Here is a 26,935-nt window from a genome sequence, read left to right as displayed (position 1 = left end):
CATACACAGGGGCTGTGTCCAAATGTGCGCACTATTTCCAATATAGTGCCTTATATAGGGATCCATGCAATTTTGTAGGGGTGTCAGAATGTCTAGAGCATAGGTGTCAAACTCGGGTCCTGGAGGGCCGCTGCCCTGCATGTTTTCCAAGTCTCCCTGTTGCAACACACCTCATTCAAATGATCAGATCATCAGCAAGCTCTGCGCAAGCCTGACATTGAACCTGTTCATTTGAATCAGGTGTGTTGCAACAGGGAGACTTGGAAAACATGCAGGACAGCGGCCCTCCAGGACCTGAGTTTGACACCTATGGTCTAGAGAGAGAAAAAAAATGTAGTGCATTCAAAATTACCCACAATGCACTTTTAACAGTAGTGAAAATTATGGTCACTCAATAGGTTAATATAGACCACACTGGATTGTGAGCAGGAAAAATAAAATGGTGCAAGCGCAGACATCAAAGCGATACAGAAACTATACACCATTGAAATAATTAATTCATCCGTCCATCCATTTTCAACACCGCTTATCCTGAACAGGGTCGCGAGGGGGTGCTGGATCTGATTCCAGCTGACTTTGGGCGGAAGGCGGACTACACCCTGATTCGGTTGCCAGTCAGGCTCAGGGCACAATAATTAAATCATTTTATTTAATCGACAATATATAAAGAGCGGCTTGGTGGACGACTGGTTAGCACGTCTGCCTCACAGTGCAGGGGTGCAGGGTTCAATTCCGGCTCATGCCTTTCGGTGTGTCGTTTGCATGTTCTCCCTGTAGCTTTGTGGGTTTTCTCCGGGTACTCCGGTTTCCTCCCACATTTCCATAACATGCATGGCAGATTGATAGGGCGCTCCAAAGTGTTGCCCCCCGTGAACAGCTTCCATTTGAGAGAAAATTATTGTATGCTATGATTCCACCTCACCTCCAACAGAAATGAAACTACTTTTCACAAACATTCACATGTACCCTTGGAAGATATGTACTATTTTCTCCGTCATGAAATAGGTATACGGTCAGTAGCTATTGTAGCATTTTCATCACAGGTCTACAAGGAGATAATCAATACTTTGAACTCAACTTTCTGTCACGGAGACTGAATTGTGCCCGGAATTAATATCAGAAGACACATTTGGGTAAAATAGCTGGAATGATGCAGGGCGTTGTGATCCTTTTGTTGTCAGTCTCCTTCGGATGCACTCAAAGGCTGCTTTTGTCGAAAGCGTCATCAGGCCTCCAACTGTTGTGTGAATCACTGCCATCTGCTTGGTGTTGATACCTCAGGTCCCTTGATGTTAAGATGATGTTAATTAATCGACCTAACATCGCTTTTATTTTTATTTCCGACTTTTAGTCATTTGTCATAAAAAAACTATAATGCCGTTGATGAAGTCGTTATTGATCATTTGCTTGTTAATTGCCAGTTTTCATTGTTTACTTCATCGTCACTTGTTTTTCGAAATTACATCAGCTTTTTAAATTTTTTTTGTCGTTCACCTTCGTTGTTATTCATCTTTGTGGGTACCTTAAGGGGGACATTCAGGAATAGCTCAACATTAATATCACAGTCTACCCTTTTTTGCATCTCTTTGTGATGATTCCTTTTTCTGAAAATTTCATTATGCATGTATTTGGATGGAGCGTGCTCTACTTTTATAACATATATCATGTACTGGATTTAAATGTATGTACATAGTAAATTTCTGAGAGTATACTTCACTCTAAATACTATATTTGTTCTCAGTCTGAACAAAGTAAAATTTGAGTGTAAAACTAATCAGAGGGAAATTTTACACAGCAAAAAGTGTGAAGCGATAAACTATAAAGATCATATTGCGGGACATTATTTTGGTACTCAGAAATTTGAAATACATTCTATAAGCATCGTTTTTGGGGACATTTTGCTAGCATAGTTTTCTATTTAAAAAACAAACAAACCAGTCAGTCACTCAAGGGTTGAGGAATGAGCCAACTACTTGCATTCCTCAACCCTTGAGTAACCTTTTTTTGTTGCCATTTTGATAAACTAACACAATGCAAGTAAACTTTACTCAAAAATTCTCCTTTAAAATGTACTTACTAGGTTTTCTGGAAAAAAAAAAACAGAAAAAACCTTGACTATTTTTTTGAAGAAAATATCAAATACAGTCTTTTTCAAGTAAATTGTACTCAGCCAAATTTATCGTGTATATACATACACGGTGCATAATGTGCCACCAACTGTTATATAAGATTCCAAATGTTTGTTTCCTTTCAGGTCTATCTGAGCCCACCACTTTTGGCACATTTTCTGGAAAGGATGTACCATCCCAAATTGCCTCACATGGACACATCATGAGACTGGAATTTCAGTCCGATCACTCCAATACTGGGAAAGGCTTCAACATCAGCTATACAAGTACATGTTCTTCATACCTCTCTTTCAAGCTGCTCTGAGACACGTTTTATTTCCAACCGTATAATCTCATCTTTTTGATGTTTTATATTTGCCCTTCTGCATGTTGTACATTTTTTACATTCAGCGTCCTTTTTCCTTATCGAATAGAATTATTTTCGTAGCATCTGTCACAGTCTCAGACAAATGACTCAAACGCAGAAAGACAATATGGAGGTGGGAGTTAAACTGAACAAAGACTTCACTGAAGTTGACAGGCAGCAGGGGAAGAGAAACAATCTCCTCCAAGGTTGAAAACTCCCCAAAAATTCCAATACAGCAGGCAAAGATCAGGAGCAGGTGAACAGCACCTGATCAGAGAGAAAGGGCTGAAAAAAAACTGCATGTGAAGACAGAACATCAACAAACGAGGGGTAGAATACTGACTCTGTGTCAGCATGACATGCACAGAATTGAAAATTGAATTTTCTAAATTACTAAAACTGGTAGCAGTACCTTGAGATAGCAGATATTACCGACAGACTTTATTTATTTTGATTTTTTTTTTTGCATCACCCAAATAAAAACAGCGGTCACAGGGCACTTATTTGACGATGTTAAATCAAAATTATTGAAATGCTATTGCAATTTGTGATATTTACAGTATATGAAAATGTCATACCTTGGATATAAAAAGATTAATAATTGTGTTTCTGTGAAGCATTTGGCCAGAATGAGTGCCATGATCCAGGGGTTCCTGTCAATGGGCAAAGATATGGAGACCAGTTCCAACTCGGCAGCTCTGTGGCTTTCCGCTGTGACCAAGGATTCATTAGGACACAGGTATTAAAATGTTACACTCGATTAAACAAATCAATCCGGTTAAAGATTAGAATGACTTTTGTGTTAATTTATGAAAGTGAACTGACTTAGTAAATGAGATCTCAATGAAATTTACAGGGGTCAGATCAGGTCACCTGCATCATTCAAGATGGAAATGTTGTTTGGTCTGCAGCTGTGCCTCGCTGTGAAGGTAAACACGCACCTTCTGTTTTTGTTCTGAATGAGCACTGAATTGCTGTTTGAAATATTGAACTGGGAAAAGTTTCCAAAGCATTCGCTAATGTGTTTCCTTCTTGGTCTAAACTCACTTGAGCCAAGTTAAAATTCTATAACTTGTCCTCTTGCTTATCCCCACAACTTCCTAATTTTTTTAGCCCATGAACTTTTTTACACCTGGCGATACATTTGGATTTGAATTTGCATTAGTTCTGGCGGGGAAAAAAAAGAGAGGGATATGCATTCATGATACACTCGCAGTATACAATTGATGAACAAGCGTACAATGTAAGTAACAATGTATGAATACAGTGAATATAGCAAATACAACTTTCCAATTCATTTATATATCTGTTTTTAAGTTTGTGTTGTCCGCAGTAAAAGCAAAGAGCGTCTCAAACTCATTAAAGAGGAAGACTATTATGCCGTCTGTAAATTGGGCAAGGAGAAAAGGCCTATTATTTTACTTATAATTGGATGTCAGAATTGTGTAATATATCGCAGGATGCTCGGACCACGTTTATATAAGTGTCCTCCTTGAGAAGATTGAACAATATTAGATTAATAACCATTTATTTAAAAAAAACTGAACAATATCAATAATTCTTAATGAACAGTTTCATATCAGTTACAACCATTTAACAAAGTTTAGAGGAGGCTCACTATCAACTTATTGTGTAAAATTTCTCACTTCATGTACCGGTACTCTTAGTTATACCCGACCAAGAAAATGAAGCAGTTGGGCCATATGTAAGCTCACGATTGGCCAAAGAGAGGCGACAGAGGCACTGTCGCTGTTATCTCGCGATGGCAAATAGCCATCGCTTTTTAACATTTCAAAAAACAAATTTTGCATCTTTTCTATCAAGGGTACCCTTATTAGGGCCAACGACAGCAGGTTAACTTGACAATGTGCCTAAAATATTAAACATAAGATAACCTGCTTGATTCATTGGGGGCACTTTCCTTTTCAAGTTAACACGGATTTTAACTTGTTTGAATATTGTAATTGCGATGGAATGAAATGGAATCAAATGTATTTTCATTGCACACGCACGAATACCGAGCAACAAAACACACTTAACAGTTGCAACCGGTCCAGAGGACATACAAATGAAAAAGGCGTTGACGATAGGATTTGTTTATTGTGTCAGGTGAATATGTGAGTCAGTGTGCTCGGTCACCAACCAGCATGCCGAAACACATTGTTTCGTTGTCATGCATATGACCTCGCTGAGTGCTACACAGTGGCATGAATGCATAGAAGAAAGAGAGTGTGAGGGAGCTAGGGGAGGTACCGGCATCCGACAACATCAACATCCAGGAGATAAGGGTCCAAAAATGACAGTTGTTTTGGGTAAGAGGCCAACAATACTTTCAGTCAGGCTTGCCTCTCTCATTGGAACTCTCAGTCGGCATCAATTGGCCCAACTGGTGATCAATAATTCAAAGCGAGCCGTCAAAAAACTCCACTTGCAAAGTGTCTCAGAATCGCATTCATCCTGCAATTTGAGATCACTCGTCACCCAGGACTGAACGTTGACCACACGCCGGCGCCTATCAAACATGAACGGCAGCTGCACATTTCCAAAAATGCTGCTCGCATCTTCTAAACAGGAAAAGTGCCAGCTCCAAACTGGATGTTGTTCTCAGAATTCCGATATGTGTGTGTTCCACGTCCTCCACGGAAAGCGTGGACTGGCATACTATCTTCCATTTGTTCCAGTATACCCGGCCGCAAACATTCTGTCTGAACAAGCAGGTATCTCACCTTGTGTCCTAATTTTGAAAAAAAATATATACCGGTATATTGATTTCTCCACCAGCCATGAAGCTGTAATTATTTGTACTCTGCTCAGTGCTGTACAGCTCCAGCTCCGATAACTATGATTTATGAATCTGAACGTGTAAATGAGGGTTGTGCACATCCCGCAGGACACCAAAGCAAGATAGGGAGATGAATTGTGGTACTTCTTGTCACTCTAGCTCCATGTGGAGGCCATCTCACCGCTCCTAGCGGAGTTCTTCTCTCTCCTGGTTGGCCTTCCTTCTACAAGGATTCTCTCAACTGCCAGTGGGTGATTGAATCTCAAGCGGCTCACGCTGTGAAGATACACTTTGACAGGTACGATTTGATCTTATTTTCAAGTCGCAGACACCCTTTTTTTTCCTCCGGCGTGCCACTCAATCGGTTGAACAGAAATGAGCAGCTCGTGATCTTGTGTATCGCTAACCTTCCCCTGTGCTTCTTTACGTAAGAGAAGTGTACGTTTGTGACTGTTTTGTGTTGTTACTCATGCGAGGGAGCAGTTCCACACGATGTGGGGCATAAAAATTGCTATTTTAAACGTCTATTAATCTTTGTGTGATTCATTCTTTTGTTGATTAATGGTGAGTACACTACTGGTCTTAGTCTGTTGTTGATAGAAGAACAGCGTGGCATCACTTAGGAGGAATTAAGCTCCATGTGTTGCAGTCCTCCACAATAACGCAACTCCTCTGGTCAGCATTACTCTCATGTGCATGTGCAGTATATGAGAGCAGTGACTTTTGAGATTGAAAACGTAACCTTTTATAGACTGGTCTTGAATTACAATTTTTTTTAATGATCTGGTTTTTGCCTCTGTCTAAGTGGAGTTGAGCATTGAAAATATGCTTTTGAGGAAGACCAGTAGTCAGCTGGTGCGGGTATGCTCGCCAATGCAAGAAACCTTCAGCTATATTCGGATTTTCTCATTACGTTTTGCATATGTCTTTCCCTTATTGGCTATATTTGCAAAGTTATGTAGTATTAGCATGTTATGATGATCGTAACTACTGTCTTGTTTTTTTCCCCCCCTTTGTTTTGGTTTGACGGCAGCATCACTGAGCCTTTATTTTTCAACATTCAGATGCAATTTTAACTGGGGTTGCAGTCACTCTCATTGCGTCAGTTGCCATGCGATGGTCAGATAAATGTCAAAGTAGTATGCGGTGCAGTAAATGATTGATGTCGGAGTTTCACTTTTCCTTCTGGCATTGAGCCATACGCAGGAGCAATTTAGCATGAAATTGCTATGGATGAAATCTATCTATTTTGGAAGTTAAACATAAAGGCCACATCACCCTCACAGCCTATGAGGCATTCCATTTGCGGAGGGCTGCATTTATGCAAATGTATTGTGCAGACACGACTTTGTGTTTGATTTCGTATGGAAATATTCAAGTCATCTTAGATTGCAGTGTGTGTTTTCCGTACGTCTCCTATATTGTTTTCTATCCCGGCAAAGTGCTAATTGCATTCAAAAAAATAGTCCATTCCTGAAATGTGGACTCTTTCATAATGATAGCTTTCTGAAGTCATGACGACCCAAAGCCAAGAAAGCTGTTAAGTTAGAATGTCAGGAATATAAGCAGTGGTCACTTTAGGTAAACAAGAAGCAAGTAAACCAAAGAAGTAGTCAACTGTTGTTTATTGAAGTCGCAAAATAAACGCCACTCCAGGTTCCAGACGGAGGTCAACTATGACACGTTGGAGATCAGGGATGGTCCCTCATCCTCCTCCCCCTTGATCGGCGAGTACCATGGAACCCAGGCGCCTCATTTCCTGATCTCCACATCCAACTTCCTGTTCCTGTTGTTCACCACTGACAACAGTCGCTCGGCGGCGGGCTTCAGCATCAGATACGAGAGTAAGGGTTGACTGGGGTATGACAATTTAGCACACATCATTTGAAAAAGGTTATGTTCAAGTCTCACGGTCACGAGTGAGTAATGACTTGTTGGTCATGTAGCCTCATGCTTGCACACACCCTCTTGACTCAGAGATAAATATACATGTCTTGTATGAATTCCAGGTGTGAAAATGGAGTCAGACTCTTGTCTTGACCCGGGTATTCCGGTGAATGGACATCGCCAGGGCAGCAGCTTTTCCATTGGCTCCCGTGTCTCGTTTACATGCGACCCGGGATATACTCTGAGCGATCAGGAGCCCATCGTTTGCGAGCAGAATCATCAGTGGAGTCACGCTCTTCCCAGCTGTGACGGTAAGGATGCTTCAGTGGTTTTAGCCCTCCTCGAAACCTGCAGTGGGATAATCTCTCTTAAATTAACAGCCGATGTGAGTTTTGGCGGGGTTTATTCTCACATACAGTTGTGCTCTTAAGCGTAGGCAGAATGTCGTTAGCATAATTGCCCAAGTTTGGTTTGATCATTTTGAGGAAAGCAACTCCATTTTCAACCAGAATATAGGTAAGTTTTATTGATTTGGTAACAGCACATTTTTTTGGTTTTTTATATTTTGTAGTTGTTTATTGAACATAAAACATATACAGTAATAATTTGACAGAAAATAAGGTAGATAAAATAGTAAAAAGAAAGAAATCAGTCTTCATTCAACACAGTTATGTTCAAGGGAGTAGGAAGAAGTAAAAAACTTATCTAGTCCTACTCCGTTGTGTTTATATCTAATAAATCATTTTTATATCAATCAGAAAAGAAAAAAAGTAAGAAGAAAGAAGTCTCCATTAAGGCTCATACTTTACCCTTAACCGTGATATTTTTACAACTTTTGGTTTGTATCGGGATTATATACATCCACACCCTGGCACTCTTGTGTCAATTTTCTCTTGTATTCATAATGGATATTTCAATACCTTTCTCTATTTATCAACTTAGTTCTGATTTATCATTATAGTTAATGTTTAGAATTTATAATTTTAACTCTGATTGATGTAGGTTGTACTATTTTTTTGAATTTGTTTTTGAACTCAGCAAGCGATTTACTCATTTTCAGGTCCGTTTCGAAATTATTCCACGGATTAACATCTTTAATAGATACACTTCTTTGCTTGATGTTTGTTCTTGTTTTGAGTTTTTTGAATAAGTTGGTAATTTCGAAAAACTTCTGAATGTTTTGGCAGAGCAGGTTATTGTGTGCTTTGTACATTAATTGGGCAATTTTAAAGTCAACCAGGTCATAAAATTTCATCGTATTTAATTTGATAAATAGTGGATTTGTGGGTTCCGTATATTTTGATCTATTAATAATTCGAATTGCTTTTTTTTGTAGTTTTAGAATAGGGAGTGTGTTTGTTTTGCAGGCATTTCCCCATATTTCCACACAGTAGGTCATATATGGTAATAATAATGAAGTGTATAATGTGTACAAAGATCTCTTATTTAGCACTTCCATGGTTTTGTAGAGGATCCCTACGGTTTTGGCTATTTTTCTTTTTACGTTATCGATATGTGGCTTCCAACATAGTTTTGAGTCTATTACTAATCCGATAAACTTAGTTTCATACGCTCTTTCTATCTCAATTGAGTTTACCATAATTTTAGCTTGGTGTTTGATTGGTCTTGTGCCAAAAACAAATAACTTCGATTTTTTCAGGTTAAGTGACAATTTATTTCTGTCGAACCAGTTTTTTAATTTGTTTAATTCGTTTTCTACGGTTGTCAGGAGCTGTTTCAGATTTATTCCAGAACAGTAGAAAGTTGTATCATCAGCAAATAGGACACATTTAAATTGTTTTGAGACCTTGCAGATGTCATTTATATATAAGATGAATAGTTTTGGACCAAGCACTGACCCCTGAGGAACTCCATGAGTGATTTTCAGTTGATTCGTTTTTTTATTGTTGAGCTGCACGTACTGATATCTGTTTTCTAAATAACTTTTTATCCATTTATAAGCTACACCTCTAATGCCATATCTTTCTAGTTTTTTCAATAATATACTGTGATCTATTGTGTCAAAAGCTTTTTTTAGATCTAGGAAAACCCCAACAATAAATTCTTTGTTGTCTATATTAGTGGCTATTGCTTCCACAAACTCCATAACTGCCATTGAGGTGGTCCGTTTTTCCCTGAAGCCATATTGATTCTCACTTAACAGCGCATGCTTTTGTATAAAGCTATCAAGTCTGCGAGAAAATTGTTTTTCTAATATTTTTGAAAATTGTGGTAGTAGTGATATTGGTCTATAATTTGTAAACAGATGTCTTTCTCCACTTTTATAGATTGGAATAACTAGCAATTTTCATTTTTGATGGAAAGATACCAGCTTTCCATAAAAAAGAATTTGGACTAGTATGTTGTTAGGATAACAATTGGTAAAACGGGTGCCATTTTTTTCAAAGATAACCAACAATCATGCAAACCACTTTTTTTTAAATTGGATTAAAAGGAAACCACATTTCAGGATTGAACAATCATTAAACAAAACATAGCAAATAAAGAAAACAAGGAAATGGTCCCCATTCAGTCGACATCAAATACTCCTCATAATTGCCATTGTTTCATAAATTCTGGCAAAGTGTGAAAACCTTCTGAAGGACGTCATGTCCCACTTGACTCAGGTAAGCAGAGGTCATTTCTGCAGCTGTCAGCTGTGTGTTTGTTTTGAGTGTCATAAGTCACACAATAATTGACATAGCTGCATCATCACACGCTATCTCAACGTTATGTCATCTACTTGTTTTCCCAATAACTGATTTGGACAGCCCTGAGTGTCAGTCAATGTGAAACAAATTAATGGGTGTGATGTGGTGAAGAAAAAAAACCCCTCATTGTAGTGTTAGTACCGTATGTTAGTTCGTATGATGAACCAGATTATTTTTCAAGCAGGCAATTAAAAACATTTTGGCCATCTTTGCTCTTCCATTTCAATTAACCACAGCTCTTCCATACTCATGAAATGAACATTTGCCTAAGTTGCATATTGAAAGAAATTATTCACGGCAGGAAGCAACACTGGCTGGCCACTCGCAGGCCCTTTAGTTCAGCCTCTTCCTCTTCATTCTGAGAGACAAATACACCTTGACGCATGCTTGAAGATTTTTTTTAAATGAGGCAAATTAATATTTAACAATAGCAACACTCATGCATTAGGTGACGTGTGAATGCGAAGGGCCCCATGAGTTGGTCTCCTCAATGTCAAGGCCATGGCACTCTTGAAATTCCACTGCATAAACAACATTGCTGAGTTTGCCTCCAAGGATTTTGTCCTTGGGGTGAACATTTTTTTTGTCTTGGGGTGTTGCTGGGTTCGAAGTACATTAGTCTATTATGTGCAGAGAAAATCCTTCAGCTTTTATTCGCCAAACCAGCCACATAAGGGACCACCACATTCCGCCTCCAGTTTATACCCCCCAGGGTAGGTTGTAGTTGTCCTTCTCGTCCTTGTGGGTTTTAGACCCAGTTAGAATACCCGTAGGTAGTTATATCTGCCTTGATGTGTGTCTGCTCCTTCTGTCTTCTGTTCTCTGTGGTTGGGATTTTTTTTCTTCTGCTTTGTTGTTAAGGGTTCTGTCAACTCCACAATTGTTTTCTACTGGGTGATGAGAACAAAACAGTAGGCATTGGTCTGCAGGGCGCGGGGGTTACTTTTCTGTAGACTTCAATATTCCTTCTCCTCAACTCTTGTTGATTACCATGAACTGGATGACTAACAATATACGAAGACATTTTGTATTTAGATGTGGGCCTTTTAGATTCAAGCCAAGGCCATAGAGCTCACCCTAACACTGACACAAACACACAAGATGAGTTCACTGCAATAACGACAACAAAAAAAACTGTTCAGTTAGGACCACGTTCCACTTCACAAATATTCTATATTGCCAGGAATAAAGATAGTATGTGTTGGTGGTGGTAGGGAATCAGATGAGACAATTGAGTGCTTAGAATGAAATAAATGATCAGCTGAAGTGGGCTGGCACTGGATCAGCTGAGATTGCAAGTTTGTCAGCTCTGTGCACTGCCTAAAACAACACTATGCTCCATTAACTATAATAGAGCCACCACACTATATTATTATTGCATTTTATAGGTGTTTTTTTTTTCTTTTCTGAGTCCTCCTTCATTTGGCTAAGGTGCTATGGTACAACAGAATGTCACAACTCGCCAGTGAACTATTGGGGAATAAATTGTAAAACCCACTGAGAAATTGATTAGAAAGAAGGAAATGAAATCTGTCTCCCTGAGCTATACTCCAAGCAGGGCATGCAAATTATAAAATAATCCCATTTATAGGTACCAGACACTTTATTAGGTACATGTGCATAATTTAATGAAAGCCAATATAAGAGCGAGTGTTTGGCAAGCTTCTTGTAAAATGGAGCGAGCAAAACCCGAAGTTATTCTCTAATAAATGCAGTTTAACTACTCTGAAGTTGCTCACCAAATAAATCCAGCAAGTGACAAAAATAACTAATCTACATCAAAGCTATCTGAAAGAAAAACTATAATTTAAAGTTTTGTAATTTTACTATTGGGATTTAAATTAAGAGATCGCTGGGGACTTCAAGTTGGCAAGTAAGTATGCACGTTTCCAACCAGCCATTTCTGGGCTTCTTCTTCTTCTTCTATCCAATGCGCCATTGGAGCACAACACTGCCACATGCTGGCTGTGGCACGATACATATCAGACTCCACTGTGCTCTAATACAATACAATACATCCTGAGTTTTCTGGTCATAAGAGTGATTAAATGTGTCACACACATTCATTGAAAATATTCCACAGACTGTTGATTGTCAGCATGTGCACTACATGTGCGATAGAAAGACAAAGCAACTTTTCTGGTGTGACTACACAAAGCCGCCTTAGCCAGACAATGGTAAACTGAGTCTCCAAGCCTGCCATGCTTTGCTTCACTTCTTTAATATAATCATTTAAATGTTTTCCCTTTTTTTTCTTTACTCTTCACATGCAGAGAATGTGTAACACATGGTGCTAGTGAGGCTCTGCCTCTCTTGCCTCCCCTGACTGCACGTCCATAGACACATTTACCCGCAAAAGAAAAGTCATCAAAGTGTATGATCCGAACATTGTCGTTAAATAAGAAAATAAGAGTAGGGATAAGGATGTAATGACATGCTATTTGTTTCTCTTGTGTATTTCTGGGGCGGCGCAGGCATACAATATTGTTATTCCCCTTGCTATACAGCACATTTCTCCTCCCACATATATATTAGCAGTCCATTGCCCTCCTCCTTCTCTGATATCATTCATAAACTCTTAAGTATGCCCTTTCAGGCACACTCAGTTGATAAAGTCTGCACACAAATGTTTCTTTCAACCAGGGTCATTTAGACAGATGATGAGCGAAACCCCGACAGGAGAGTGACATACGTGATGGCAGGTCTTAACGGCATGTCAGGAAAAGAGATTTGACTTATCATTTCTGCTCACCTCAACTATATTGAAATAAGACAGGCGGGAAGATAGGAGCAAAGCAGTGGATAAATAAAGGGATCAGGAAGGGAAACGGAGCAGCTTAGTACATGTTCATGAGATAATGGCTTCAATTTGTCTTTACTCAAAGTAGTGAATAATAATTTTACTAACCTTTCACCGCGAGCATCAAATGCGATTCATTGAAGAGATTGATATTTTCCAACTGACATATAACATCAGCAGACTGAGTGAAAACATCCACTTTTATTCAGTTTATGGCCCGCAATGTATTTGTATGTTGAAACACTTCATCGAAATTGAATTTCAATGGAAGATGAGTGAAAAGGAGTCCACGTTATCGCAACAGTCTTTTCTTCCAGCTCCTCCAACCATAAAAAGGAAGTTAAATACTCATTGAGAATACATTCAGTTAAAGAAGACTGCGTTTCCTCATATTGAATTTGTGCTGAATTTAAAAGTCGCTCTCATTTACATTTCCTGTCGTGTGTGCTGTCTACATTATTACCTCTTTGCGTGCTCATGACAAAGTCACAGAGCTCAGTTCATAAAGGTCCAGAAAGAGTCAATTTTGCACATGTAACAGAGGTCCAAGAAGTTCAAATTTTCTTTTGGGAAATCTGTTATTTAACTGTAATTCTGACTGGACATGAATTAAAATATATTGTACTTATTGTGTTGCTTCAGCCTTTAAACCCAATTTCTGTTCCTACATAGCTCTGTGTGGAGGCTATGTGTTTGGGAAAATGGGAACGATTCTTTCGCCGGGATTTCCTGACTTCTACCCCAACTCTCTGAACTGCACCTGGACCATAGAGGTGTCTCATGGTAAAGGTAGGACACCAAATACTATATATTCATTTTTCCTATCCCTTCCTGACTAAAACAAACCCTTGCTGCCCAAAACATTTTGCTAGTTTTGTTAGCTACTGATATTTGACGACTGAGTGGTGTAGACTAGCTTAGGCTATGTCTAAATTAGGTTCTCTGGTGGCCAGTTCTTGGATGCTTAAATTATGCTAGCAATGGAAACAGCTCACATTATCAGACAACTTCTACACAATTATAAAATTCATCTGACACTGGAAGATTTCTTTTTTGGAATTGGTGCTGGTGTTCATGATACGATATTTGATGTTCAAAAATATACTGCATACTGTTGTCATTGTATTCCCCCGAGGATTGCATATTAAATGCATTGCACTATAATTAGTACAAATTGTTTTGGTGTCCTTGACAAGCTTTCTCATACTAAATGTTGTGAAAATAATATGCGCTAACCCTATTAACCCCAGCTGTTCTCAAATTAAATTAAATTGTACATTACAGCATAGTTCTTCACTGCACTCTTGTAGAGTATGCATTTTGACTAGGTGTATGTATTCTTGGCTAAGTTTCTCCACACTTTGTACATGTGCTTCTGGTCTGTATCTATATATTAAAATTGATGATGTGTCCTGGTCGGTCCATTTGTCATCCAATCATCCTTTCACCTGTCCATCAATCACTTCATTCACCTTTTTTTTTTTTTTTTTTTTTTTTAAATTTGGTCACAGGAGTCCACCTCGTCTTCCATACGTTCCATTTGGAGGAGAACCATGACTACCTGTCCATCACAGAGAACGAAAATTTTCTGGTTCCGGTGGCCCGACTGACTGGCTCCGTGCTACCCCCCAGTGTCAAAGCGGGGCTTTTTGGGAATTTCAGCGCTCAGCTCCGATTCATATCTGATTTCTCTATGAGTTACGAGGGATTTAACATCACATTCTCAGGTAAGACAACACCATCAGATTCATGATTGGATGAATGGATATGCGTGATATATTGTCTTATTTGAAAGACTGTCGAGCATGATGTAGCGCAGAGGCTGAGAGAGACTAGAATCAAGGTCATGTCCAGTATATTTCCCATGTAAGTGTGTCTATAATCATTTGCGTTGATGTCTCGCAAATCTGCAGAATATGACTTGGAGCCTTGTGAGGATCCGGGTGTTCCGGCTTTCAGCAGACGTACAGGATTCCGATTTCAAGTTGGCGACTCACTTGCCTTTTCTTGTTTCCACGGTTACCGACTCGAGGGAGACAGCAAGATCACCTGTCTCGGTGGAGGCAGGCGAGTGTGGAGCAACACATTGCCCAGATGTATAGGTGAGACAAAAGAGTATACACACCAAATGATGGCGACTCAAAACAGATTACATCATAGCACAGCTTTCCAAAAGAACATTCTGTTTTAGTGGTGTCTCTCCGCCAACAAACTTTTATTGAAACTCAAATGAAATATGTTGGCATCCACCACACACGTTGCGCGGGGCTCAGAATACGTCTGCTTCCATCAAATTTGCCAAAATCTTGTTACTCAACCAGTTGTGACGCCGGCTGTACATGTGCCTGTCTTCGAAAATAGAGCCTCCCGTTTTTCTGTGGATGCTGTCTGAAATCAACAAATGGTGGCTTAGTTTAATCCACTCACCTCCAAACAGTGAGGTCAATTCCTTTAATTTTGCTGTAGATATATCTTGAAGTTGACACCATTTTTATTTGTTGGAATGTAATTGACAAATCCCGTACAGTACTTGTATATGTTGTTCCCTGGGTCTGGTATATGACATCAATTATAAAGCATTAAATAGTTCTGTATGGTCATGCTCAGTTTAATATACGGGGTTCACCTGGGTAAATTACATTTACAACTAGAGGTCTAACAAACAAGGAAAGCAGCAAGCTGTCTTTGGGTGAAAAACAAGCATTTATGATGCTGAAAGAAGATCAATCAGAGCCACAAATGTCACAAAGAAACTAGACCGTAGAACCCTTTGGATTGTTCCAAATAAGACCCCACAAGCGACAGATGTTGAATTTGTAGGCCAAGGAAAACGGCACAGAATGACCTTCAAGCTCTGTCGTGAAATCGGCAACAACCTCTGAGGAACAGGAGTGAATGTCTCACAGCTACTGTTTACAGACTACTTCATCATCAAAAGTGCAGAGTATAAAGTACAAAAGTAAAACTCGTTAATGTCTTTCTCTACTTTTTTTGTGGAATGCGCTTTTTGACATTCCGCCTTTTGTGTGTGTGTGTGCATCTTATGTTCTTTCTTTCTGTTTGTTGTTTTCACTCTGATTACCTTAACATCTTTTATTATAAATAAAAGTTTTTAACTAATTACCAAAAATAATAAAAATTATTGTTAGACAAACTTTTCAGAGAATAAACTTAAAATGAACATTTCTCAAAACCTGATGTGCTAGGGAAACAAAGTAGGGACAATTTCAAATCACCGTCAGTAATAGTGGCACATTAAGCCATCTCAGATTAAAATTTGATGTTGTGAGATGAAACAATTTGTTGTCAAACCCGAATGTTTTCATTTTACAGCAAACAAAGTTCCAATATTTTTGGAGGGGACTCAAGGCACTTGATTGAGTTTAACCACTTTGTAAATGTCCCTCACTTTTGCGCTCCTGCCTTACAAAACACTCTCCATGGGGAGATCATTAGAGCATTATGAAACGCAAGTGACTCCCGTTTTCCCTATTCTAATTTATCCATGCATATTTTTAAAAAGTCTCTTGTTTACTTTGTGTTTCCACCTCAATCCTTCCGTCTGTCATTCTACTCCGGGCCCCCCCCCCCCCATGCTTTTTTAATGCGTGTATTTACCCATTAACAGTCGCACTGCTGGATTTGTAATACGTTCTTCAAGTGTCAGTGACTTAGAAGTTATGAACATGGCATATTTTTCTCTTCAATATGTATATATAGCACCTTGTGTTGCTCCGCCCTCACAATTTTACAGGTGACATCGTTTCAGTTTAGATGACAGTCTTCTCAAAGCAACTTCCTTTCTTCTTTTGTGAAACGATGCCGTGTAATAACGTCATATTTGTACGGCTTTCGTATTGGAGAACACGTTGTGTTGGATTGTGCGTGTGTAGATGATTTTGTGTCGTTGTGGGAGACTGGACTATTTCAGAATGTTATTTATTACTTTGTTGTGAATTTATTTTGTGGTTTCCTTGCTGGATTTTCTGTTTTAGTGTGTTATTTTGGATTTTCTTAGTGTCATTGAAGTTATCGTTAATTTACGTTTTTCTGAGGGGGTCTTTGAACACCTCTCGAGCGGAACGGCAGAAGTGAAGGCACGTCGTCGGACAGAGAAGGGTTCGTGTTTGCTTGAGAGTGTTAAAAGAATTACTAAAGTTTACATTTAAAAGAAAACAACAACACTACAGCTCCCTTTGTTTCGGAGCTGGAGCATCATCTACACTTTTCATTTTGTTTTGCTTGATTAAAATACCTTTTTAAAATATATTCAACGTTCATTATCTGGCCGCAGTCGGTTGATTATCATCACAGATGTCATGTAGGCTGTGTTGATGTTATCATTAAGCTGCGTTTTGCCTCCCCCCAGTTACCCCTTGTCATGGTCTTTCACATAACACACAGAAAGCCAAATCAGAGATGTGACTGCTCAGAGATAATACGCTGAAATTGCACTCATTTGGATCCATGGCGTGTCTGCCCTTCCCCCGACTTATTCTGTTGTTATAGCTGAGTGTGGAGCCACCTCTCTGGGGCCAGAGGGTGTTCTTGTCTCGCCGAACTTCCCTTCCAACTACGACAACAATCACGAGTGCATCTACCGCATCACCACTGAGAAGGGAAAAGGAATCAGGCTGAAAGCTGAGAGCTTCTCTCTGCAAGATGGAGACCATCTCAGGGTATTTGTGCAAATACGCACACACATGCATGCACACACGCACACACACACACACACACACACACACACACACACACACACACACACACACACACACTAAAATAAATGACTTTGAATCTAGATTCTGACAAACACTTCAAAACATAATGAAAGTACATATTTGATGTTATGCAATGTTGGTCCTGTATCAGCAATGACTAATTCAAATGAAATGTAGATATCTACAACACCCGTTTTTTTGTAAAAATAAGGACTGTAATTTCCCCATTGCGGGACAAATAAAGGATATCTTAATCTTAATACAGTGTAGAAGTACCACATGGTACATTACACTACATTTTGCCTCTGACAGTTACAGACATGACCTAATCTCAAAGCTAGTTTTGACAACACTGTGTGTAATACTAAATGTACTGAATAAATTATAACTTTGAATTCTTCTATTTATCCAAAATACAGGCAGCTTTGTAACATTATGACTTTTCTATTGAAAATAACTCAATATCTTATAAAATAGTGTACTTTTTTTTTTTAGCAAGTCACTTTTTTTGCATCCTTACTGCAAACTACAACCACAAAAATGAGAATTTTAAACATTTTCAGAAAGGATCAATCAAAGCATACTATTATTTTTGAAAATGTTTTGTCACAGTTCTTGTAGTGGATGATGTTCAATTGTGCAGGTGGTCACAATATTGGGGCTAGCCAGTGTCTCCAGTTTGTTGTATTTTACATGAACTAAGTAACTAACAAGCACCAATTAACACATTTTTTCATAAAGCATCAATAAGGTCAAAATGTTTACATTTGAAAATGTAAACTATGATGGAGTAGAATAATCCACTGGAATATTTGTTTTGCCAATTCTTTGCTCGGCGTAATCCGCAAGGTTCTCCCTCTTGTTCGCTGTGTTAACATGTCTGTACAAAAAGCACAAACACCCCTACAGGGGTGTATTAGCCATGTTTCTGATTGTGCTCCTGCTCCAATACCCACAAAAGCTGAATGAACGCCGTGGAAACAACGGCACAAAAGAGGATTGATTCTTTCTCTTTTGACCCTCAGCACGATTACCTTCGGTTAGCGTCAAGCTAGAGGGTTAGCTCAGCATCCCTTTATCCTCGTGTCCCAGCTGGAATACAACCATTGCAACATGGAGCGACTCATTTTGCCATTTATATTTCTAGAAAATCTGGTCAATCAGGAAATGCCAACTGCCATTTAGCTAAAGGGCAGCACAAAGTCAAACTAATCAGTACTTTTAATTCCAGCCTACGAGAATTCCCACTATAATCGCACCACCATTTCTTCATCTCAAGGTGTGCATTATTCACATCTTCTATCATCATCATCAGTGTATTTAAGAGCAGCCAGATGAGTTATTTTAACAGTCACAACACTTTCTGCCTGACATCATCTAAAATTGCTTCTCTTCACAACTTCTCTTAGCAGTATTAGGCCTGAGGCCATGGTTAAGGCAGAATGTGGTTAAACTGTATTCTCACTGTTAAGCCCCAAGTGTAGACTGAGCCCGTCTCTGGTTAGATTGTATTTGCGGGGTTCTGCCTGACTTTTTAAGAGGCTTAACGTGACTGTAAAATAAATTAGTCATATTCCCAGTGGGATAAGAATGACAAAAGTAGAAAACCTGTTACAGGGAGGTTCATTTAAAAGAAATATTGATGATAATTCATCATGCAAGTGATATGTCAGTTTTTAAGTGAGCGAAATACTTGGACCCTTGTACTCAAATGAGATTAGACAGGTGGATTTTAGGAGTGTCCAAACTTCTGCCCGAAGGCAAAGCTCAGGATTTATGATTACATGTTTAACTCAACTTTGGCCAGGAACTTAGGACAATGACTCAAAGAAAAAAAGTGGGTAAGAAAAACGTTTCTGCTACAAGGTTGCTTGGTTTCAGAAATATTGCCGTGTGTTAAGACATCCGTAAGAAGCGTACGCTTGAGGTGAATAATTCAAGCAAAAGATAATTTCTGTGATTGTTTCATCAAGCTTCAGGCCAAATATTTAGTTAGAAGTATTATAACTTTTTGCCCCAGTACTGTTCAGACGTAATGAAGTGTTTGACAAAATTTGTTTCAATACCCCAACCCTGAGGTCAAAAGGGAAGATTAAGACAGAAAACCAAGTGCCGGGATTTTTGTCTGACAAAAGGGTCCATCCGACAGATGGACCAGGGTGGCAGATTGTGACATGATGATTTATGAGCTGCGGGGCTTTTCATTAACCGTATTGAGTTTCACACGAGCACAGAGCATGAGAGCGAGAAGGAAAATTAGGAGCTGGTGACAGGAGATGGGATGTGTTGCAAGTGTGGAACAAGTAAAACCGTTTGAATGTGTGTGTTGCTATCTTAATGCATTTGCGGCTACGCTGTTGGCACATGTAGCCTAGTGTACGTTGCCAAAAGAAACATCTGCTCACGTGCCTTGACTCACATATGAACTTCCTTTCTTATGCCGTGGGGTGTAATATGAAATCGATCCTCCCTTAGTATTCCTGTTTATGGGGATTTTTGACCATTCTTCCAGAACCGCATGTTTGAGGTCACACACTGATGTTGGACAAGAAGGAGACAAGGTTACCTGGGTCTCAGTCTCCACTTTAATTCATCCCGAAGGTGTTCTATCAGGCTGAGGTCAGGGCTCCGTGGACGCTAAGCCTGTCAACTTCATCCACGCGATACTCTCGCATCCATGACTTTATGGATCTTGCTCTGTGCACTGGTGCAGTCATGTCAAAATAGGAAGGGACTTTTCCCCAAAACAGTTCTCACAAACATGGGAACTTAGACGTGTCCAAAATTGTTTGGTGTACCTACCAGCCCATTGTTCCTGCAAAGGGTGGACCCACATCAGCTTAAACCCTATGGATGAAGAATATAACATGCATCTTATATTTCTTTATGCTAACCTTAGCATAATTCACTTACTCTATGATTCACAAATTAAAAATACAGGTTAATTTAATATTACAAACGTTACAGTGTTTTGAAACATTTTACATTCAAGAGCCTACAATTTCCTACGATAAACCCAAATACACTCGGTGTACGATCTATTGCCATATCATCAACATCTCCATTTCAATAACTGATGATTAACACGTCGGGTTTTGTGTTGTACAATGCTCATGAATCAAAAGCAACTTCCTCTGGCAATGTTTTACTTACAAACTGTAAAAGATTAGTAAAAAATGACTCATGACTAATTTTGGTAAAGGCCAATAAATGAGCACAGACGCCAAGGCACCGTTTTAAATAACAAACTGGATTTCTCTTCTGACAGCAAACACTCTCCATTAATTGATGCAAATGAACAAAGCAGACACACACACACACACACACACACACATATATACAGAATATATACATTTATCTCTCTCTCTCTCTCTCTCTCTAGTGAGAGAGAGAGAGAGAGAGAGAGCGTGCAAAAGATTTAGTCATTAAATTCATTACAATCTGAGTGCAAATTTAAATTAGAAAGTACTTTGAGAGTGGCTGTGCCGGAAGAGAAACACAAAACAGAGGTGTATACATGTCCAGTTAGTTTGTGTTCATTTCATTTTCCGCCAATTTGACAACAAGCACATTTTGGTAGGGAGGAGAAGATGTCATGTTTTTAACATATTTAATCCAGTGTTGACTCTTTGGTATGGTTTGTCCCCAGCACATACAGTAATTGAGTGGTTGGAATGTATTTTCAGTCTTATTAGTTCTTTACCGTTTTTGAAGATGCTGGAGATGCAATTTTTCTGGGATAGTTTTAGGTAGTCAGAATTATAGACATACCCCTCTCCCTGCAGATGTGTTGTCACCAATCTCTCAATGTCCCACAATGTCGAATTGGCATGTACAGGATTGATGCTGAAGTCAGGGAAAACTTGTCTTCAAGTAGCAGTCAAATAGCAACCCTCTCAAATTATTCCAAAAACGGCCCTTATTCGGTATGCATGTAAAATAATTATGCATGTAAAATAATTTCTTCACATAATCACATTGTCAACTCTGAAATTGTTTGCCTCTCTACTTGAATGAAATCAATTTTAAATTACTGTTGGTTGATATCTCATGTTCATCACTTTGCCACACTCATAATCATGTGTTATGATTGACAGGTGTATGATGGCGAAAACAGCTCATCTCGTCTCCTTGGGAACTTCACCCGGGGTGCTATGATGGGCCATATTATCAATAGCACCTCCAATCACTTGTGGCTGGAGTTCAATAGCAACGCCTCTGGAACAACTCAGGGCTTTCACCTCACATATACAAGTGAGCTAAGTCATTTTGATGCACACACACACACACACACACACACACACACACACACACACACACACACACACACACACACACACACACACACAGTTGCAAGAAAAGTATGCAAGCCCTTTTGGAATTGCCTAGATTCGATTATTGCCCAAGTTGGTCGTAAAACATGTGCCCCATTAAAAAAAAAAAAAAAAAAAAAAAAAGCAGATTTGAGTTTTATCTTTTCAAGAAACAGTGCCTGGTGTGGACTATACCTCACGCAAAAGCGCTCTCAGAATACCTAAAATTAAGAATTAATAATGTGCATGAACATAGAAAGTATCTCTAAAAGCCTTGACGTTCATCAGTCCATGGTGAGAGAGATTGTCTATAAATGGAGAAAGTTTAATGCTATGGCTACTCTCCCATGGAGTGGCCGTGGGTAAAACATTTTGCAAGAACACAGTGCAGGATGCTTAATGACGTGAAGAAAAATCCTACTGTCGTCCAAAGACTTGACTTTTCTGACACATACTTCTCTGGCACATTCCAACATCTCTGTCGACAAATACACAATAAGTAAAATATTAAACGAATGAAAGGCATTATGGGACTACCTTGGTGAAAGCCACTCTTGTCTTAAAATAGCATTGTTACAGATTTGACCTTTCCAAAAAATAAAAATAAAAAATGCTTGGATGTTCCACAGCACTACTGATAAAGTATAATGAGGACAGACGAACCAAAGTTGTGGTATGGGGATGGAAAACAAAAGCTATGTGTAGAGGGGGAAAAAAAGCATGGCACCATGAAAGCTTCAGCCCAATTGTGAAGTCTCATATCATGGTAGAGGGGGCATCATTGTTTGGGACTGCAGTGTTGCCTCAGGAGATGAATTCATCACCATCAAAAATATTGGTCCAATTTATCAAGGTATTTTGCAGGAGAACTACAGAGCATCTGTCTGCCAAATGCTCAATAGAAGATTAGGTCACGCAACTAGACAACGACACAACAGATAGAAGTTGATCAACAACAGACCGGTTTAAACAGAAGAAAATGCACCTCCTGAAGTGGTTCATATACATTTTCTCGTTACCGTATACAGTACATACGTAGATGTAGCTTTGAAATATAACATTCTTCTTCTTCAAAAAAGAAACCATTGTTTGTTTAAAACTGTTTTAAGAGAGTATCATTCTTCCTTTAACAACCATCGGGAAGTAGAAGATTAGTTACCCGGGTAAGCTCACTTGGTCAAGTAATTCCTTTGACTGTTACAGCATAAAAAAAGAAAGAAAGAATAGGGTCATGTCCTACAAATCTCTTGAGAATAGTCTTTCACAGTCAGCAAAATACCAATTTCTTACACTTCTGACAGGTGAAAAGAGGCTCGCTCTTAGATTTCCAAGCAATTTCTGCTGAGGGTTGAGCCCAAAGTGCAACAATTGCAATAGCGAGTTAGGTTAAAAAAAAAAAAGGACATTTTTCAAACACAGCTATGTCTTCAATTGCTTTGAAGGATGTATTTCAAGAGGGCCAGAGCAGTTGCTTTTGAAGTCAATGTGACTGTTCGAAAAAAAAAACATTTCTGGAATGGCAAAAAATGGTGTATCCTTTGCCCCAAAAAAGTATGACCAGTTGCAATGGAGTCCTTGGAGTGATATCTTAACTGGACAAATTGTAACTTTAGTAAATGAGACCCATACTCCTATTTCCAATTTCTCTAAAAGTACATGTTTTAGGTTTTGCTGAAAAACGACCGTTTTACCCATTTCCGTAACATTGTTCTCTTCTAGGTTTTGACCTGGTGCGGTGTGAAGAACCTGGCGTCCCCAGTTACGGCTACAAGATCCAAGACGATGGACATTATGCTAACACGTTTGTCCTTTACTCTTGCAACCCTGGCTACAGTCTCCATGGAAGTAGTACACTGACCTGTCTAAGTGGGGACAGACGTGTTTGGGACAAACCACTTCCATCCTGTATCGGTTCGTATGCCATTAAAGACATCAGCATATTAGAACGCCCTGCACCTTTTACCGAAAATGTGTGCACTTGAGCGAAAATTTTGCTTGTCAGTAAAAACCTTTTTCAGCTTTGATGAAACACAAAAGAGCTTTCCTGCTGGGCATCATCCCTGATAATGGGCAATGTAGACTTGATTTATAGTCAGGGGTAGACATAAATGGTCTACCGGTGCACATGAGCACTGGAAATTGAATACTGCACTCCAGTTCAAGCCTTTCATTGCACTTTTGCGCACTAAAAATAGGTCAGGCCAGTCTTTATTCAAAGTCAGGTTAGCCGCCACAGCGAATGCTTCCAAAGGCCAACTTCAAAATAAACGCCAGGTTAAGGCATTGCTATCCATATACAGTATACATTAATTTACACCCTTGTGGCGCACTTTAACATAGCCTCAAAACAACTTTCACAGCAGCCAGCTTGACTAGGCTGGCTCTCAGCAAATGCTACATTTGCCGAATGCATGAGGAGGTGCTGTCGACGGTCTGTCAGAATACTTGCTAAACATGAAAGCGGTCTGTGGTACACCAGAAGAGTACACACTTATGGCTAGCTGATCAAAGGACCCGTGCTACAGAGGTTGGAGAACTGATCCAAGGATGTTTGTTTTTGTCGGCTTTTAACAATCCTTTGAAATGTCCAAGGCAAACATCAGCATAGTGAGCGATCGTCCAACTGGTGAACACTTTTTCCGGGTGATTTGCATTTACGTAAAGCTATCGGAACACCTCATGGCCCTAGGGGTGAATGTCCAGGACACTGCATAGACACATCTATCTATCGATGCACATAGACACATACCGCGAGGTCCCGCTTGGCCAATGGGATGCCAGGAAGATGCGAAGTCATAGCCAATGGCATAGCAGCTATAAATATGTTGTGTTCAGGAAACTCAGGGCTGCGAGTAGCAGGCCATACTGTATTTTTACCTTTCGTATCTTGAAATTTCTTTCATAACAAGAGGCAACATTTTCCTGTTGAGGTGTTTCATAATTTGAAAATTTCAGATGAAGAGACGTTCGTAAGTAGAGGTACCACTGTAACTCAAAACAATAGCAAGTAGATTGGAAGTAGCTGTGGTGTCGAACCTGGAAAGCAAAATGTTAACCTTCAGCAGGTTTCATGCCCAAGGCAACCACGAGCCAAAAGGGACTTCGGTACCAAAGGGTACCTAAGCATCCAAGGACTGTCACTGTGAATTTGTATTTGCCCTGCTATCAAGTGGCCGCAGGCCCTCTGCTTTTATGTCGAACTCTGCCCTGTGCGGCCAAGACTAAAAATCAGCCACTGACCCGTGTTTGCTCGGCTGATATTGTTCTCCTGATAAAGCCCTTTGACCGCACATGCTCACTATCATGCTCATGTGGAGGACTGCCTTATGCATGAATTTATTTATCTATTTAATATCCGATATAACTCATTCCTACATGCTCAAGGTATGACACAGACCACCCCTGACTACTAAAGTGATGCCCCGCTCGTGATGCCGAAGCTCTTAGACGCTGCCTTCACCTCAAGAGTGCTTGGCATGCAACGCTTGGAGCTTTCACTTCATCAACCATGGCTTGCTCATTCCCAGTTGTTGGAGGGAAGCAGGGACACACTTCACACATTTTGTCCATCATTTCTGGCCAGATGTCTAGGCCTGAAGCGAAGCAAGCTTTGGAACGCAGCGCGGAAGTAACCGACTCGGACACCAGTGTGCCCACTAGCTTTGACGAAGCCAAGACACACAACGCTTTTCTTTATCCCTTCACACTGGAAAAAAAAATCTATGTTCCACATGTCTCCTGCACACCGTGCTCCAAGGGCGCCGTCAACACATTACCAGTCGGGTAATCTTAACTAGTGGATCTGAAAGTGCTGGCACAGATCTCCTCTAATCACGATTTTACATTGTCCAAGATATTCATTTAGTAGGGTACAGTGCCAGAGACACTTCATTGATCCTGGGATTATTCTTCTGATAAAAACATGCAAAAATGTTAATCTTCAGTACTGCTTGTGCCATTTGTAGTCGAGAAGAACTCACAGCCAAAGAACTTTTTTTTTTTTGTCTGCTGGAAATATAATTTCTGAGCAGGTCACTTCACCCCCCAGGTCACACATAATTTGGTTGGTATCTGGAAGCCCATCGAGAAAAATGGTATTCCCTCCGAGTCTAAGTTCATAAATTCGGCTTGTAAAATATTCAGTTTTGCTTGACTTTAATTTGCAGCTTTGCATATTCAACAAACGAAAGCCTGTAAGCAGTCCTACATTGTGGGGACTGTGTGGGCTCCTGGCACATTTTAATTTGGAATTCCCCAAATGCTGAACCAAACATTGTCTCTCTCTAACCAGCTTCCACACCTGAGCTCTCAGGGGCAGGACGTGCCCTGATTTGGTTGCTAATGGCAACTACAAAGTATAGAGGAATGTATGTTTACGCACACACTTGTGGGCCTAATACATGTGTGTTTGTAGCATTGTCCCCGTGTTTCTTCACAGTCCAGCATTAATTTGCAGTTGCTTTGTTGCCGTCTTATTTCAGGTAAGCCAGAAGCCAGGAGAATACTTGCCGGCAGGCCCCTGGGCTAAATACCTTTGCATCTGCCTCCTTTGTTACTCTTTTGGGCCATTTATCACTTTGCCTTTATGGTTGGCTCATTCTCTGTCTGTCTGGCGCAATAAAATGTTTGCATTTACTGCCATGTACTGTAGATGAGGTGGTTTTGCCGAGATTCATCTTTCGCAAACTGAGTCAAAGACAAGTTGTCGTCACCATTGTCATTTTGGGAAACTCTACTGGATGTGTGGGGGGCATGTTACTCTCACTCTCCAATTTTTCCGCATTGGGAGGCAGCCATGTCGAAGCAATAGGTTGCTTTACAGAAAGCATCATGGTTCCTCTAAAGGTAAAAAAGAAAACCCTCCTTGAACTTAAAACATAGAGACATTAGGTTTTTTTTCTTTCTTCACCAAGCTCCTTTCTAATCACAGAAGATCTGCTGCAATGGCTCCTTTTCTGTCCTTTTCTTGCTATAACCTCGGACAACTCAGTGCAATGAACACACACACGCACGCACACACACGCACACACACACACACACACAATTCCACTTATCTCTGGTGTATTGAGCGTTAATTTATTCTTGGACTCTAAGCACTCTTGGGAAACCCTTATAAGAAAAATGCACTCCGACAAGCCATTCACCAACATTGAAAGTGTAAAGCAGAAGCTTTGGCAATTCAAGGATGATTTTACAAATCAAGCATGTCCATACTCTTTATTTCAATCTTCATACCGCTTGGTAATTTT

At 39.7% G+C, this 26,935-nt stretch overlaps 1 protein-coding gene and 1 long non-coding RNA gene across 3 annotated transcripts in view; one reads left to right on the top strand and one right to left on the bottom strand.

Moving 5' to 3' along the window:
* Positions 1-26,935, top strand: part of LOC147207693 (CUB and sushi domain-containing protein 1-like) — a 357,336-nt gene that overhangs the window by 228,803 nt on the left and 101,598 nt on the right. The window contains exons 15-26 of the mRNA XM_086107135.1: positions 2,255-2,395; positions 3,093-3,214; positions 3,332-3,404; positions 5,417-5,555; positions 6,914-7,101; positions 7,267-7,455; positions 13,328-13,444; positions 14,167-14,382; positions 14,569-14,757; positions 17,165-17,334; positions 21,471-21,627; positions 23,406-23,597. Of these exons, the coding sequence (XP_085963261.1) occupies positions 2,255-2,395; positions 3,093-3,214; positions 3,332-3,404; positions 5,417-5,555; positions 6,914-7,101; positions 7,267-7,455; positions 13,328-13,444; positions 14,167-14,382; positions 14,569-14,757; positions 17,165-17,334; positions 21,471-21,627; positions 23,406-23,597 (1,893 nt within the window). The remainder of the gene's footprint in view (positions 1-2,254; positions 2,396-3,092; positions 3,215-3,331; positions 3,405-5,416; positions 5,556-6,913; positions 7,102-7,266; positions 7,456-13,327; positions 13,445-14,166; positions 14,383-14,568; positions 14,758-17,164; positions 17,335-21,470; positions 21,628-23,405; positions 23,598-26,935) is intronic.
* LOC147207694 (uncharacterized) overlaps positions 6,865-26,935 on the bottom strand; it is a 35,425-nt gene continuing 15,354 nt past the window's right edge. The window contains exons 3-5 of one of the 2 annotated variants that reach the window (XR_015100454.1): positions 20,176-20,220; positions 19,940-20,077; positions 6,865-7,492 (exon numbers count right to left, since the gene is read on the bottom strand). This is a non-coding gene — a long non-coding RNA (uncharacterized LOC147207694). The remainder of the gene's footprint in view (positions 7,493-19,939; positions 20,078-20,175; positions 20,221-26,935) is intronic. The other variant, XR_015100455.1, reaches the window with a different exon arrangement.

Source organism: Hippocampus guttulatus, chromosome 3 (assembly GCF_054856545.1).
Source record: "Hippocampus guttulatus isolate MCC_2025c chromosome 3, RoL_Hgut_1.0, whole genome shotgun sequence".
In the NCBI taxonomy this organism is placed as follows: Eukaryota; Metazoa; Chordata; class Actinopteri; order Syngnathiformes; family Syngnathidae; genus Hippocampus; species Hippocampus guttulatus.
This window is presented reverse-complemented; position numbering and strand designations above follow the sequence as displayed.